This window comes from Vigna unguiculata, chromosome 7, assembly GCF_037176805.1.
Source record: "Vigna unguiculata cultivar grain cowpea cultivar isolate G323 ecotype 2 chromosome 7, ASM3717680v1, whole genome shotgun sequence".
NCBI lineage: Eukaryota > Viridiplantae > Streptophyta > Magnoliopsida > Fabales > Fabaceae > Vigna > Vigna unguiculata.
This window is the reverse complement of record NC_140798.1, coordinates 38,472,935-38,487,479: the sequence shown is the minus strand read 5'-3', so window position 1 is coordinate 38,487,479 and position 14,545 is coordinate 38,472,935. Positions and strand designations below refer to the sequence as shown.

Here is a 14,545-nt window from a genome sequence, read left to right as displayed (position 1 = left end):
ATATGTTGAAAACTTTATTTTATCTCGTTGATATATATATATATATATATATATATATATATATATATATATATATATATATATATATATATATATATATTGTAATTAAGAAGAAATTAATATATATTGAGATAAATAATATAATGTAACAGATAAATAATATCGTTATTATAACAATAAAAAAATGTTATTGTAACAATAAAATAATTACAGATAAGTAATGTTTTATATGTGCAAACACTATAACAATTTATGTGTGAACTAATTCGTATTACAATCCTTAATAACACAACAAAGTTCTTGTACAATAAGAATATAAACTCTATTTATAGTTTAACCTTTTATTAATAATATATTCATGTGTTATTTTATTAAACATTACATTTTGATATTAGGTCGATTTGAACCTCAAGTGAAATGTGGCAATTGGATTTATACGTTTTTCTTATGTTGGTTATATATTTGTCTTAGCAATTATTGTGTAATAATTAAGGACAACTCAACCTTAGGATTGACCTCAGAGTTGTGAGTTTGTTGTGTTTTTATAATATGTATAATTGTGTAAGTCTAGTTTGGTTGATTTGGATTGGCAAAACAACAACATTGAGACATAAATAATCTTATATTTAGTCATGTTTGTGTACCATCATCAATAACTCTATATTATTTTCACAAATAATCTTATATTTAGTCATGTTTGTGTACCATCATCAATAACTCTATATTATTTTCACATCATAAAAGAAATTTTCAGTCATTCAAATCAATTTTACAAACAAAACTTTTAATTGCTTAACTTCCCTCACCTTAAATAATTGTTCTTCTTGAGCACCACCACACCACCTAAGATTGTCCTATAATGCAGCCAACTCTAGCATGATCTGTTTGGAATTTCAAAATTTCATGGTGACATTTAGATAAAGATTCACCTAGGAAACCAAGAATCCCATGCAAACTAAAAAAATTATATACACCAAGAAATCAAATCAATTATAAAAATTGTGAAGAATCCAAGTGTGAGTCTAAGTTACACATTGACTAAAAATGAGAAAGTATAACACTATATAATAATAAATATCCACTATACCTCATTATACCTTAAGGTTGTGGGTTGAAAGTAATGTTAAGTCTTATGTAGTTGAGCTCGTGTTTCATTAATGTTATATGTTTTTTTTCCAAGTTTACTCTAATAACTTTTACTTAAAAAAAAGGAGAGAAGGATAAATTTTCTAGAATGAAGAAAAGAAAATCACACTAAAAGAAAAAGGGAATGAATTTTAAATATGCACATAATTATTGACTTTTGAAAATTTTCTCATATTTTTTTATGAATAAGTTATTAAAAAATCAAATAAAAATTCTCATAGTTACAATATACATGTATATTATTTTTTGAAATTTAAATATATAATTAAATAAAAGAATGAAAAAATGTCGATCCGGGTTAAGTACACATTTTTAATACTTATTCAAAGATTGATAAAATTGAATTAACTCATTTACTAGATGAATTAAGACAGGTTTAATCTAACACCGAAATCTATTAATAATATAAAAAGTAAGGAATTATTTTTTAATAACTCGGAATTGCTTCGTACAAAACTGACAGGATCTCTGCTACTGTCTTAAATGATCATTTAAAAGTGCAACATAAGAACAGTGAAACATGACTATTATCCTTAGTCTCATTAAAATTATTTCAAATATCTCTTTTTTATTTATTATTCCTATTTTCTTACAAATTAAATAAGATGACACGTCTCTTTTCCCATTTCTCTTCAATGAAGCCAGATAAAAGCAGTTTATTTTTCCCTCTTATTTATGATTTTTTTTGTTCTCATGTACAAAATTCATCATTTTTACAATACTATGAAAAGATTTGATAGATTATTTATAATAAAGGTTTGTATTTTTGATTGATTAATAAGATTTGAATAAATGCGTAAGAGGTGCAGTCAAAAGGGTCAAAGAAAGGAATAAAAAAAATTGTTGGAAGTAAGAGAGGATGTGTGTGTCCATTGGACTAATGAATTTGGAAACAGGACAGTGACAGAAAAGCATGAAATTGCACAAAAGCTTGTAATGATATGCATTATTTATGCAAACACTCCAAAACACCACACCCTCCTTTTCTTTACCTTCTCTTCCCATCCATGCTATGACAGGTGTTTGCATTGTTCCTGATTTAGGCATAATAGCCACAAAGAGAGAGAGAAAGAAGGCATGAGAAAATGAACGATCTCCATCATCATTCCTTCCCCATGTGATGTGCCACCCCTCTCTCTAGGGTTTTCAATTTCGGATTCAATCAACCAACCCCAGACCTCAAAGCTCACACCTTTCCCATCCATTTGCACAATTCCCTTCGCCCTTTTCCTTTTCTCGCAAAAGGGTCTCCGGGGCTTCGCCTCTCTCTTTGACCGTTCCGGGCTCGCCTCCCCAGGCCTCTGGAAACACAAAAATAACTGCTTTTTTCTTGAGAGAGAAAGCCACCATGCCAACGTAGGGTGGAGCTTCTCTTGGTTTTTTTCTTCTCCTTGCTGGTGGTGCTGACCGAGCAATGTTGGAAATGGAGAAGGATTTTGATTCGAAGCTGAAGATTCAGGGGAATTCCTCATCTTCCAATGGTGGAGGCAATGTGCCGAGATCCAAGAGCTTTGCTTTTAGGGCTCCTCAGGAGAATTACACTATCCAGGACTTTGAATTGGGCAAGATCTATGGTGTTGGCTCTTATTCTAAGGTCTCATACCCGGACTTCTGATGTTGTTTTACTTTCTTTTTTTCCCTTTGTGTGTGCAATGTTTTGATGGATAATATATGAATCCTCTAAATGATGTCCCCTTTTAGTTCTGTTAGATCATACATGTTGGTTTCCTAGGATAATCATTGATTCTTATTAAGCTGCAGAGATCATTGGGCAATATTGTCATCGTTGTTGCTATCTATTATTATGAAGCACTATTTGGTGTATCATCTTCCTTTGGGAATTTTGGTTCGCTGGGGGATTCTTTTTTATGCTATGACATTTATGTTTTTATGAAGGCTGCTTGTACCCACACACGTTCCTTTTCTCTCTGAAGACGCTCACTTCATTTTACAGAATAGGAAAAAACTGAACGTTTTCTAAGCTGTGCGTTGTTTTGTTTGTCGATGGCTCTTAAGGTATTGTGAACTAAATTCAAAGCTTCAGATTTGGAAATCAAGTTTTTTTTTATTTTTTCAAACAAATGATTCCTGACGATTACCTCTGAAGTGATTATGGAGAATATCTTGAGTTACTGAGCTGGAAGTAAAACAAATTATAGACTGTAGAAAATGAAGCGAACTGAAGAATTGATTGGGTTGATTTTGTGGGGTTTACACATGAAACCACTAGTGCAGAAAACAGCATTATATTATTCTCCCTTTGAGTGTGTTATTTTGTTGCCTTATGCCAGTAGTTGTGTGTACTTATTAAACTACGCTGATATCAAATAGCAGTATGTGACATCTTACAAGAAAACATATGTTTCCTTTTGTCTATTTGCTTGTGATATCATAAATTGCCGGTGCTTCTGCCTTTCCAGCTCCTTTACCTGTACACACCGTCTCTTACGTGATTTGTGATTTGGTTTCTTCTTTATTCAACTGTTTTGGTTGGCTGTGCACAAAAAAATATGGAAATATCTATAATTTCTGCCATTTTGGAACACTTTTTTTTTTTTCTGTTATACTGTGAGCAGTTGTTTGATTGGATTTATTTTCCCTTGTAAATTATCACCTAATATATTTTTTATCAAAGGTTGTGAGGGCAAAGAAGAAGGACACAGGAACTATCTATGCATTGAAGATCATGGATAAAAAGTTTATTACTAAGGAGAACAAAACAGCTTATGTGAAATTGGAACGCATTGTGCTAGATCAATTGGATCATCCAGGCATTGTGCGGTTATATTTCACATTTCAAGATTCATTTTCTCTATGTAAGTATTCCTGGGTGTATTTTATCTTAACACTTGCTTTTGCCGTGGCTTTCTCGTCTATGTTATCTTCTCAGCTCTTCCTTTTACTCCCTTGCTTGCTAAGTTGGTTTATATTATTTTGATGTTATCTTTTTTCCCTTCTGTTCCTTTTACATCGGTGAAGACATGGCACTTGAATCCTGCGAAGGTGGAGAACTTTTTGATCAAATAACCAGGGTAAGCTAACGTGAAACTTCAAGGCACATGTTCCCTGTGCTGGGGTATTAATAATTTGTTCGTAAAAATCTTACATAACATGTGCTGCTGAAGGTGCTAGTCCTGCTGGACCCAAGCTTAGTCCGACATTAGGTCTTAGTATTAAGCATTAAAACAATGACGTTTGTTATGCTCTTAAGATTGTCTAAAGAGAGTAAGTTAACCATAATTTCTTTTAACATGGGGTTTTCTAAGATTTGGCATAAACTAGTAGTCTTTGCTTTTCATTAATTCATTGTATACACATAAGTGAACATTTTGATACAAAGGAATTTAAACTTCACTTCTCAGTTTCTTGAGATAACACTAATCTTAGTTTTTCTTAAAATCTGCTGTTTACTCCATTTTACCTGATTCACCAATCCCCATTCTAATTCAAGAGAATATTCCTTTGAACATTAAAATGAACCATATTTAATTCTAGGAATATGAGATGTCTTATCTTTAGATTGAGATCTATAACCATGCAGTGTGGTTTCATGGTCAATCCCCCCTTTCCCTTTGTAGTTTTGTTTCACTGGTTGCATTTGTCATCTATTTCAGAGGGTACTTTTAATTTATTTCAATTTTTTACCATTCATCTCTCCTTTGAATTGCCAATCCTTTTTCAGTTTAATATCTTCAATCTTCTTTAAGAAGTGTGAAGCTGTGAATATGTAAAACATTGGCTAAACTTGAGAATTCTGTAGTCTGGGTCAAGATACGGCCCCCTTTAATTAGGTAGAAGCTTCACATTTGGATCCATAGGAGTATTAAAGGACTTACAATCAAGCATCCTTGGTTCTGTAAAAATGTTAAGGTTATATTTTCTAGAAGAAATTCAATACTTGCCTATGATTGGCCCAATTCAATTCCAAGAAAATAATGTAATAGCCTTAATCATTGGTTCAAAGGTGCTTGAATAAGTGTTGCTTTAGGTCCTTAATCTCGATCATCATATGTAATGACAATATCGTCTACTATACCACAATAAATTAGTTTATTCAAAGATGTGCATCTGGAGAATTCATTGCAAACCATGTAAACTTTTTCTAAACTTCCTTAACCAAGCCTAAGGTGATTGCTTTAGACTATACGAGTATTTTTGTAACCTATAAAACAAATGTCCATCCGCCCTGAGCAACTAAACCAGGTGGTTGCTCTCTATAGATCTATTCTAAGCTACCGTGTAAAATATAATTTTAATATTGAGCTACACAGAGGCCTATGACTCATTGCACCCGTTGACAATAATAAGTGAATAGGCATCATTTTAGCATTTGGTGACAAGGTATCATTGTAGTTCAAACCATAAAGTTGAGTGCATCCTATTTGTCACCATTTGGGCTTTCAATTGATTTACCGATCCATCAAGGTCCCCAAAGGCCAATGACTTGTTGCATCTAGAGACAAGAAGAATAAGTGAATCGACATCCATTTAACATTTGGAGACAAGTTAACAAAGCCATACATTTGAGTGTATCCATTTGTCACCATTTAAGCTTTCAATTGACCCACCCCTCTGGGTTCATTGGGTTCATTTTATTAGCAAAGGCCCACCCACCAACAACCAATTGTAGATTTTTCAAGTGGATGGGATTGAACTCCAAAGTAGCCATCTCTTCCATCATTTCCGATCATCATCTAGAATGGGATAATGCTTCCTGGACAGTCTTTTGAGTACTAATAGAGGATGTAGCAAATAGAATGAGACAATTGATGACAAAAAGTTCTAAATAGGATGAGAACTAACAATTGATGGTTTACACAAATGTCGATAGGGATTTTACTAGGAGGGCTAGGTTTAGGTTGGACCTAAGCGGTAGAAAAATGTTAGAATAGGGGTTGAGTCACAAAAAAATTGGAAAAATCTTAAGATCTTCGAGACCTCAAGTTTGCAACTAAGGGTCATCTTGGGATTTGTGGAGAACTGAGTAGAGATAGGCAACTCAAAGTTAGGAATAAGTCAAAGTGGAATTGAGGAATCTGTTACAGCTACAGATGCAAAGAAAGGTGTATCATCAAGGGACAGGACACGTACAAAGACACCATTTACAATGTTTATGTTCAGTCTTAGTTAGAACACCTTGTTGTTGGATCATGTACCTGATCTCGATTTGTAGGATAAGGCTTTGTTGTTGTTGGATCTTTCATAAAAAGTAAGAATGTACATCTTTTTAGGTTATCAATGAATGTGACATTTGTATCCAAAAATAGAAGGTACGTGACTAGGACCCTAACTATCAGAATTCTTGACGCTACTTGGAAAGAATACCCTAATATTTTTACCAAGCTGACATGACTCACTCCAAGGACTTTGAATTTGAAAGATGGATCACTTGCTTCAACTCATTCAAACTTGGATGACCTATATACAAAACATAGTGGATGAAGGAGGTTATAGAGACTCCATATTTTAGATATTGCTCCAACCATCCGTCTCATCTTCCACTCTTGTATGAAGAAAGAGTCTTGTTTAAATGTTACAGAACAATCGAGAGAACATGTTAGTTGATTGATTGAAATCAAATTGAAAGGGGTAACTTGGTACAACTAAGAAGGAATTTAGAGATAACTTTTGAAAAGACAGCCGAACCAATACCAGCTATCTTTCCTCTAAAACAATCAATGAAGGTGATGTGAGTTGATTCAGGTGAGAGGTTGGAAATAAGAGAGATTACTAACATGATTAGAAGTACCAAAATAAAAATTCATTATCTCCACAAATGCAAAGTGAGATAGGTATATAGTAAGATTACTGCATGAGTAATAGTTGCTAAAGAGGAATACAGTTGGGATGCCTTAATTTGAAGACAATTATGTTCTCTGGGAGAAAAGTGGTAAATTCCTTTAGAATGTCTTCTGTCATAGCCACTAAAAGGGAAACCAAAAATGTAATGCCAATCACAACACCAAGATAAAAAATAAAGATCACGAGTTAAACATGGATGGCTTGAAATTTGTTGTGATAGCACACAAAAAAAGGACAATGAAAAGGAATATAAGGCTTCAAGGCACTGCACCCTAAGTGACCGAATCCCTAACTGGAATCTGAGAAATGGCTTACCAAACAGTTTTGCTACCAATTTGAGATGGAAAAAAATAATTCCTTCGTGTATAATAGTAAATGATTGATTGATACACTTCTTTATGAACATAAGGGTTGAATCAATACCTAAAGTTGTAATTAGAAAAGCAAGGAAACTAAATGAAACTAAGGAAACAAAGAAGAGAAGGAAAGTTGAAGTAATATCTCTTCAAATCTTTAGATATTATATCTCTAGCACAATATCTTAACATGAAAAAAATGCTTTTCAGCCGAGAGCTTTAGTTGCTGCATTTTTTATTATAAGATTTTCTTATTCCAAAATAAGTTATTCATACAAGTACTTGTATCACTAAAATATTAAAATGGGATTGATTGTATTATCAATAAATCACATTAGAACATTTGGTTTGAAAGTACGGATCCACACTACTTACTAGAACAATGATTCCCAAAACGATGTCAGTACTAAACTAGCATTCGCCCATGCTCTACTAATAATAACCAATGTCCCCTCTTGCCTCTGAACAAAATTACCTATGTACGCCCATATTTTCTTTATAATTGTTCATCACCTGTGTCAATGCCTACTAAAGTATTTGTACTCATAGTACTATTTAGAATACGGACGTTGTTAATTTGTCTGCTAGTACCTTTCTGCATGCTTGTTACTACATGATATCTACTAGCAAGCTTTCTTATTTCTCTGTGCAGAAAGGTCGTCTAACTGAGGATGAGGCACGGTTCTATGCAGCTGAAGTTGTCGATGCTCTTGAATACATACATAGTTTGGGAGTCATACACCGTGATATTAAGGTAGTTCTGTAGCATGATTATACTGCATCATTGCTGTATATGGCCATTTGAATATTGAATTTCTTCAACTGCAGCCAGAGAACTTGTTACTCACAGCTGACGGACATATTAAAATAGCAGATTTTGGGAGTGTGAAGCCTATGCAGGATAGTCAAATCACTGTCCTTCCAAATGCAGCGTCTGGTAAAATAGGAGCAATGTGGATGCTGCTCTTTATAAGTTTTTCTTATATTGTATTTATATTTATTTATATTTTTTTAATTTCTAGACGACAAAGCCTGCACTTTTGTGGGAACAGCTGCTTATGTTCCTCCAGAGGTTCTTAATTCCTCTCCAGCAACTTTTGGGTAGGCATTAAATTGTCAAGTAATGCAGATGAATTCTATATTGATAGTCATTCACTTTTATCCAAGAAAATATTATTGGTTGTGCCAGTTTTTCATGCGTGTACATTTTTCACTTCAGTTGTAAATTTTAAACAACTAACATGTTAAGTTTGTTCATGCACTGAGTTTCTTTATTGCTTTATGTTTCATACCAGGTTCCCATTTAATAACTTTTGTTTTTTGTTTTTCTTCCCTCAATATATCACAACAGCAATGACCTATGGGCACTTGGCTGCACATTATACCAAATGCTTTCGGGAACTTCCCCTTTTAAAGACGCAAGTGAATGGCTTATTTTTCAAAGAATTGTAGCAAGGGAACTTAGATTTCCAGATTACTTTTCTGATGAAGCAAGAGAGCTCATTGACCGTCTGTTGGTTAGTATTATAACTGTACAAATAGAAATCTTAGCATCACTATAATTTTTATACGTTTCTAATTGCTTAAAAAATCATCTCCTTTCTATTTTTGTAAATTAGATAGCTACTCTATATGCATATTAAGATGTTTCATTTCTGGCCTTCTTGAAGGACAGTGTTTTGAGATGGGCGAATTTTACATTTAGTTTTGTTAATTTGGTAGTAGCAATGGCCAATTTCATTCCTCTTACCAGGACCCATTGATTTTTATTGGTTGTCAGGCTTAGAACTTTTTCATAGTTTTGTTCACATTCATTTATCCCAAGGTACTTCTGATACCTTGCAAATATAGCCTTTAAGAAAGGCTATGCTGCCTCTGAGGGGGTGGGGTGATGGGTCAAATTGGTGCATGGTGTGCCCTTTTCAATAAAGAATATAATAATAACAGGAAGTAAGAAGGTGTAGTTGTAGACTATTAGATAACACATAATGGGTGTGGTGATGCGCACATTTATGAATGAATATTGAAAAGGAACATGCTATTTTATAAGCACGTAAAACATGAAAAAACATTACGTTAATTATAATACTAAAAATTAACATTTAATGGTATATTATATGATAATATGACAACTTTTTTAGCATGCTTTAAGTTGCATGCCATTGGTTTTTAATTATGGAGTTTTAATTTAAAATTAATGTTATTATGATGCAGGATTTGGAACCCAGCAGGAGACCAGGTGCTGGACCTGATGGTTACGCTATTTTGAAAGCACACCCATTTTTCAAGGGGGTTAACTGGAATAACTTGAGAGCACAAATTCCTCCAAAACTTGCTCCGGAACCTGGGGTGTGATTACCATTGCTTTGCTCTCTGAGATGTTATTTATCTGTTGATGAACGTGAAGTTTCTAACACCAACATAACTTTAACTGCAGACTCAGTCACCTGCAGCTGATGATGTTCATGATTCATCATGGAGTCCTTCTCACATTGGGGATGGTTCCTCGGGTTCCCTTAGACTACCTGATGGTGCTACATCTTCTGATGGGTCTAGTCACATAACTAGGCTAGCTTCAATTGATTCCTTTGATTCAAAATGGTATGTAGAAACCTTTTCTGGTTGGAGCGTTTTTTCTTCTAATCATATTCTAGTGAAGGGTAGTTGATATGATGTGTTCACTTTAATAGTAATGGTTTTATGAAGATCATTAACCCTTTTATAAATCATGCCACCTTAAAAAGGTTCAAATGTTCTATTCCCAGCCAAGCAGAAATTTAACGTTTAGAAAAATAAAATAAAGAAAAGCTCTTGCGTACAGTGCCTGAAGTTGATGTTTGCCTTGCTTTTCAAACTGTCATTTTATGCTCATATTACAGGCAACAGTTTTTGGATCCTGGGGAATCTGTTCTTATGATCTCTATGGTGAAGAAATTACAAAAACTAACAAGCAAGAAGGTGCAGCTCATCCTCACCAACAAACCAAAGTTGATCTATGTCGACCCATCAAAGCTAATTGTGAAGGGAAATATAATATGGTCTGATAATCCAAATGATTTAAGCATCCAAGTGACTACTGCATCAAATTTCAAGATTTGCACAGTAAGCTTTTCTTGACCAGTTATTTCAAGTATTCATTCAAGTACATTTTGTGTTCCAAGCTTCACACTTTTCTTTATAAATAATGTTGATGCAGCCTAAAAAGGTAATGTCGTTTGAAGATGCTAAGCAAAGAGCATGGCAGTGGAAAAAGGCAATTGAAGGACTTCAAAACCGGTGAATTTATTCTGGTTTTGAGACACATTCTTTTAGATATCCTTATTGTTCAGCAAGAAGGGATAAAACAGTAGACTGCCCAACAATCAATTATTCATTAAGAGAAAACAAATTTGAAGATTTTGGAAGCTGGTTCTAGCTATAATTCCTCAACACAGCTTAATTTTGTGATGAGTTCTTCCATCCTCTTTCATGCTTCAAAGGGATGATAAAATGTGGAAGTTCTAATTGTAGCTATGTCAAAGGTTGGAGCCAATACTTTGTAAGAAAAGATTCGCTTTTTTTTTTTTTTAATTTTATATTAATATTATCAGTTGAAAGATGATATCATTTTGGTTGTCATACTGTGTGAATCATTGAATTGCTCAATTTATTGTTTCTTCAGCACGTGGATTATGTGGCCCTTGGCAATCTGTAAATAATATAGGTGTAATCTGGCAATTCTATGTAGTTTTAGGTACTGAATATTATAAGTGGGTGCTTCTTAACAAGCAAATTAGAGTGCATTTGGTAAGCTCTGCTGTAAAAGTACATCTGCATAAATTCAATCACTGTTTGTTTGTTTGTTGTGCTGAAAGTCCAGAATCTAGATAGTGAGATCACATGCCATGAAGAGACACTGTTGCGCTTGTAAGCTATCAATTATTTCCTGACGTGTGGTTCAGATTGCAGATGAACTAAGGCTGTATCATCAATCATTCCATTTACCAATAATAATAATTGTCCATTCCGATAACCTGTGGGTGGACCTGACCATTCAATTCTACCAAACATAACTAAAAGTTGTTTGTGCTGAATTACATGTGCTACCAAAAACAATTAATAAGGACCCTTTTCCTTTGGCCAGATATGCATAATTTTGACTAATTGCTAGGTGCAGAATGGTAGTTAGGCAAAGATGTGACGTTTTCTTTAACGCACAGATTAAAACATCCAACCAGTGTTGGTGTATTAGCTTCATTCAAAGGTTCACCTAAACTATATTAAGGATCTAAGCTACGCTTTGGAGTGTGTTCCGTGACTCATCCATTGAGGCAAATTGACTGCGATTGGGACGAGACGTGCAAAATTGCCACTGCATAGTCATTACTCTGACATCAAAAACCTGCTATCGATGCTTAACCAATAGATTTGGGTGTAATTTTCAAAGAGACTTGGTATCAATTGTGATTAACCGCTTTTTTAATGTACAAGATTCTTAAATTCAAATAAAAATAGATATGCAGAGTGTTAATTAAGACATCAACACAACAGAATAGTTATAGCTATTCTCGACAATGATTTTGAGTAACTTTTTTTAACAATTCCTCTACGATGAACAAACTAGAGATAATTTCGTATTGCCGCACTGTAAGAAAATTTTGAATAGAGAAGATACGTATGACTTTTCTGGGGATCTAAGCCAGTAGGCTTCAAGAGTTAGTGAAAAGTTAAAAATGCCACTGCCATTGTAACTAGTGGAACAGAGATGTTGTCATCTACTATCTCAGTAATGGGAAGGGACTCCACAATTGTTGCCACGAAAGAAATAAAAGCAACTCTGGGCACAGTACTTGCCCAATCCAACTGCACGTGTCCTAAAACTGAATAGTAGCACAGTATCCTACATGCAATAATAAGATCAAAAGCATCAGTGTCAAATATCTACTGTGAGCAATGTCATTTCCCATTTTATATGTATTTTTAGTTCATATATCCAGCCATAAAGTAGAAAGAAAACTGAATGAAGTTGATCTTTAAGTCGATTTCCTAATGAGTGAAAGGAAAAGTTGGATAAGATTGTTACACACCCAATTGAAACCAAGAATCCAAAAACAAGCATAGATATGCTACCGGCCCAACTCTTGTTTTGATTGTAAGGAATCTTCATGGACCCATATTTTCTACCGATGATATCAGCTACACCTGCAAAATCATCAAGTTCAATGCTGAAAAAACAAAAGCAGAAAACCATCACTTAGATAAGAATGTAGAAGAAAGTCTATTTACTATATTATTACCGTCCCCTCCACACATCATTCCCAACGAGACCACACCAACTGGAGACTCACGCCAGAACACAAGAGCACAAAAGATCAAAATCAAAACATAATAAAGAGGACCCCTTAGCAATTCTCTGCAGGCAAAAATGAACATTTAATGCCTTGCCTGGACCAAATTTGCAGTTTCTCAACAACGCCATGAGCATATAAAACAAAAAACCAGATACAATAAAAAAGGAAATTTACTGTGGATCTCCTTCTCTGGTCAATGATTTGATGAGTCCCTCATCAGAAGCCAATGACAGGCCATTCACCAAAAGCCTCAAGCAATTGACGAGAGGTACAAAAGCGGCAAAGTAGCGAGCCTTAGGGGAGTTGCTATCCTAGCATTAAAATCAAAACATTCAAACAAATCAGCATTACACACAGCTCACATCTTCCTCGTATGAAAGATAAAAAACCATGATCTCTAACACAGAAATGAGATACCTGAAAATAGGCCAAGAAACCAGAAAAAGCAACCCAGACAATATATGCACCAGCTTTCTGCTCAGACCCTGTCCAACCAATTTCCACAGAACCAAAGGGTCACATCATAGTCAAGCAAGCACCCAAACTTCCACCAACACACAAATCAGAAAATAAAACCCAGAACCCAAATTGAAGGAAACAAATAAACCTATTTTTTGTGGTACCCTTTTCAATCCTTCAGCGTAGGTTTCCTAAAGGATGGACTATTTGTTACTTGCACCTTAAATTTGCATTGGAATCAGCATCATAACAATTCATTGCAACTTAAAATTTCTTCCAATGGATGTAAAACAAATTTAATTCATTTTATTTTTTTTCTACGAATATTTATCAATAATTAGTCAAACTGAAAAAAAAAAAAAAAGAACTCTGTTTTGGAAATTGTGTATCTGCATGCAAGCAGTGACTGAACAAAGATTGAAGTTGTACCTGATGGAGGATGTTCCTCCGCGTGAGTTCATCAAAGGCACGTACGAGGGCGTACGCGCCGCCGAGAACACCAACGGTGGCCCCGGCATTGTAGAGCAGATCTTCTGCTGCGGCGGGGACAACAAACCGCGACACCCTTTGATCCAAAACGACACCTGGCATGACAGGAGAACGCAGAAAACGGACGGTGCCGTCTATTATTGTTGGCTTGTTCCAACGGAAGAGGGTGGTGCACGGCGGCGGCGTTCGTCGGTGCACGGCGGAGAATAGAAGGAGGTGAGAGGATAAGAGCGTCATGGTTCAAAACACAAACACTAAGAGACAGCAACAAAAAAAAATGGAGGGATAACTTTCTTATTTGTTTACTTGTGTCTAAGTAACCATTGTTTAATTAAAAAAAAAAAACACTATCTATGTTCTTTCAAATCAATACATAATAATTTAATAAGAGTTATATTATGACAAAATAAAAACAAAAAAAAAAATTAACAAACCCAATTAATTTACTCCACGTGGGGACATGATCATCATTTAAGTAACACATGTTAAAAGTGTGTCACTTTATCACTCAACCCAAAAGAATCTTTAGAGTTAATAGTTAGATAAATGAATTGTGAAATTTACACTAAAAGTAAATGTGTTTAGGTTAAAGAAATTGACTTCTAATATTGAATCGTGTAAAATCTTGATATTTATTTTTCTAATAGATTATGAGCTAGTTTAACTCCTATGTTGTGACTTATAATTTACATGTGTTTCAATTGAAAATATAAGTAATTTAGGTTATAGAAAATACCAAATAAGAATAGATTGATGATCAATAAATAAGCCAATTGAGGGAATAAAGACAAATCCAACCAAAGTGATCTACGAGGGTATAATAGAAAATTACACATGGAAGTTTGAGAAGAAATACGAGAATTATATTTAAAATTGATCAACAGTCTTGAAGAAGAACTAGATAAAAATATATTTAATTCAAAACTTTAATATGTGAATTTTTCTCGTTAGAAATTATGTATG

The 14,545-nt window shown here is 34.2% G+C and overlaps 2 protein-coding genes across 2 annotated transcripts; one reads left to right on the top strand and one right to left on the bottom strand.

Annotated features, from left to right (window-relative positions):
* Nucleotides 1-2,099: 2,099 nt before the first annotated feature.
* PDK1 (3'-phosphoinositide-dependent protein kinase 1) lies at nucleotides 2,100-10,967 on the top strand. The gene is made up of 11 exons (XM_028078957.2): nucleotides 2,100-2,740; nucleotides 3,782-3,962; nucleotides 4,126-4,178; nucleotides 7,957-8,058; nucleotides 8,133-8,241; nucleotides 8,327-8,405; nucleotides 8,656-8,821; nucleotides 9,519-9,653; nucleotides 9,742-9,905; nucleotides 10,184-10,406; nucleotides 10,501-10,967. Exons 1-11 carry the CDS (start codon nucleotides 2,561-2,563, stop codon nucleotides 10,582-10,584), a joined length of 1,476 nt encoding a protein of 491 aa, XP_027934758.1. The 5' UTR covers nucleotides 2,100-2,560; the 3' UTR covers nucleotides 10,585-10,967.
* An 816-nt stretch (nucleotides 10,968-11,783) lies between these two features.
* VTE5 (phytol kinase 1 VTE5) lies at nucleotides 11,784-13,880 on the bottom strand. Its single transcript, XM_028079789.2, has 6 exons — nucleotides 13,523-13,880; nucleotides 13,052-13,119; nucleotides 12,809-12,940; nucleotides 12,581-12,696; nucleotides 12,371-12,485; nucleotides 11,784-12,183 (listed from the first exon to the last, which is right to left on the bottom strand). The coding sequence occupies exons 1-6, from the start codon at nucleotides 13,817-13,819 to the stop codon at nucleotides 12,000-12,002; spliced, it is 912 nt and encodes a 303-aa protein (XP_027935590.1). The 5' UTR covers nucleotides 13,820-13,880; the 3' UTR covers nucleotides 11,784-11,999.
* Nucleotides 13,881-14,545: the final 665 nt, after the last annotated feature.

Coding starts and splice junctions, on each gene's coding strand:
- PDK1 (XM_028078957.2), top strand. CDS start 2,561: ATGTTGGAAATGGAGAAGGATTTTGATTCGAAGCTGAAGATTCAGGGG. Junction 8,059..8,132: donor TCATACACCGTGATATTAAG/GTAGTTCTGTAG, acceptor CTTCAACTGCAG/CCAGAGAACTTGTTACTCAC. Junction 10,407..10,500: donor CAAATTTCAAGATTTGCACA/GTAAGCTTTTCT, acceptor ATGTTGATGCAG/CCTAAAAAGGTAATGTCGTT.
- VTE5 (XM_028079789.2), bottom strand. CDS start 13,819: ATGACGCTCTTATCCTCTCACCTCCTTCTATTCTCCGCCGTGCACCGA. Junction 13,120..13,522: donor GGAGGAACATCCTCCATCAG/GTACAACTTCAA, acceptor TTGGTTGGACAG/GGTCTGAGCAGAAAGCTGGT. Junction 12,184..12,370: donor GGATTCTTGGTTTCAATTGG/GTGTGTAACAAT, acceptor TATTGCATGTAG/GATACTGTGCTACTATTCAG.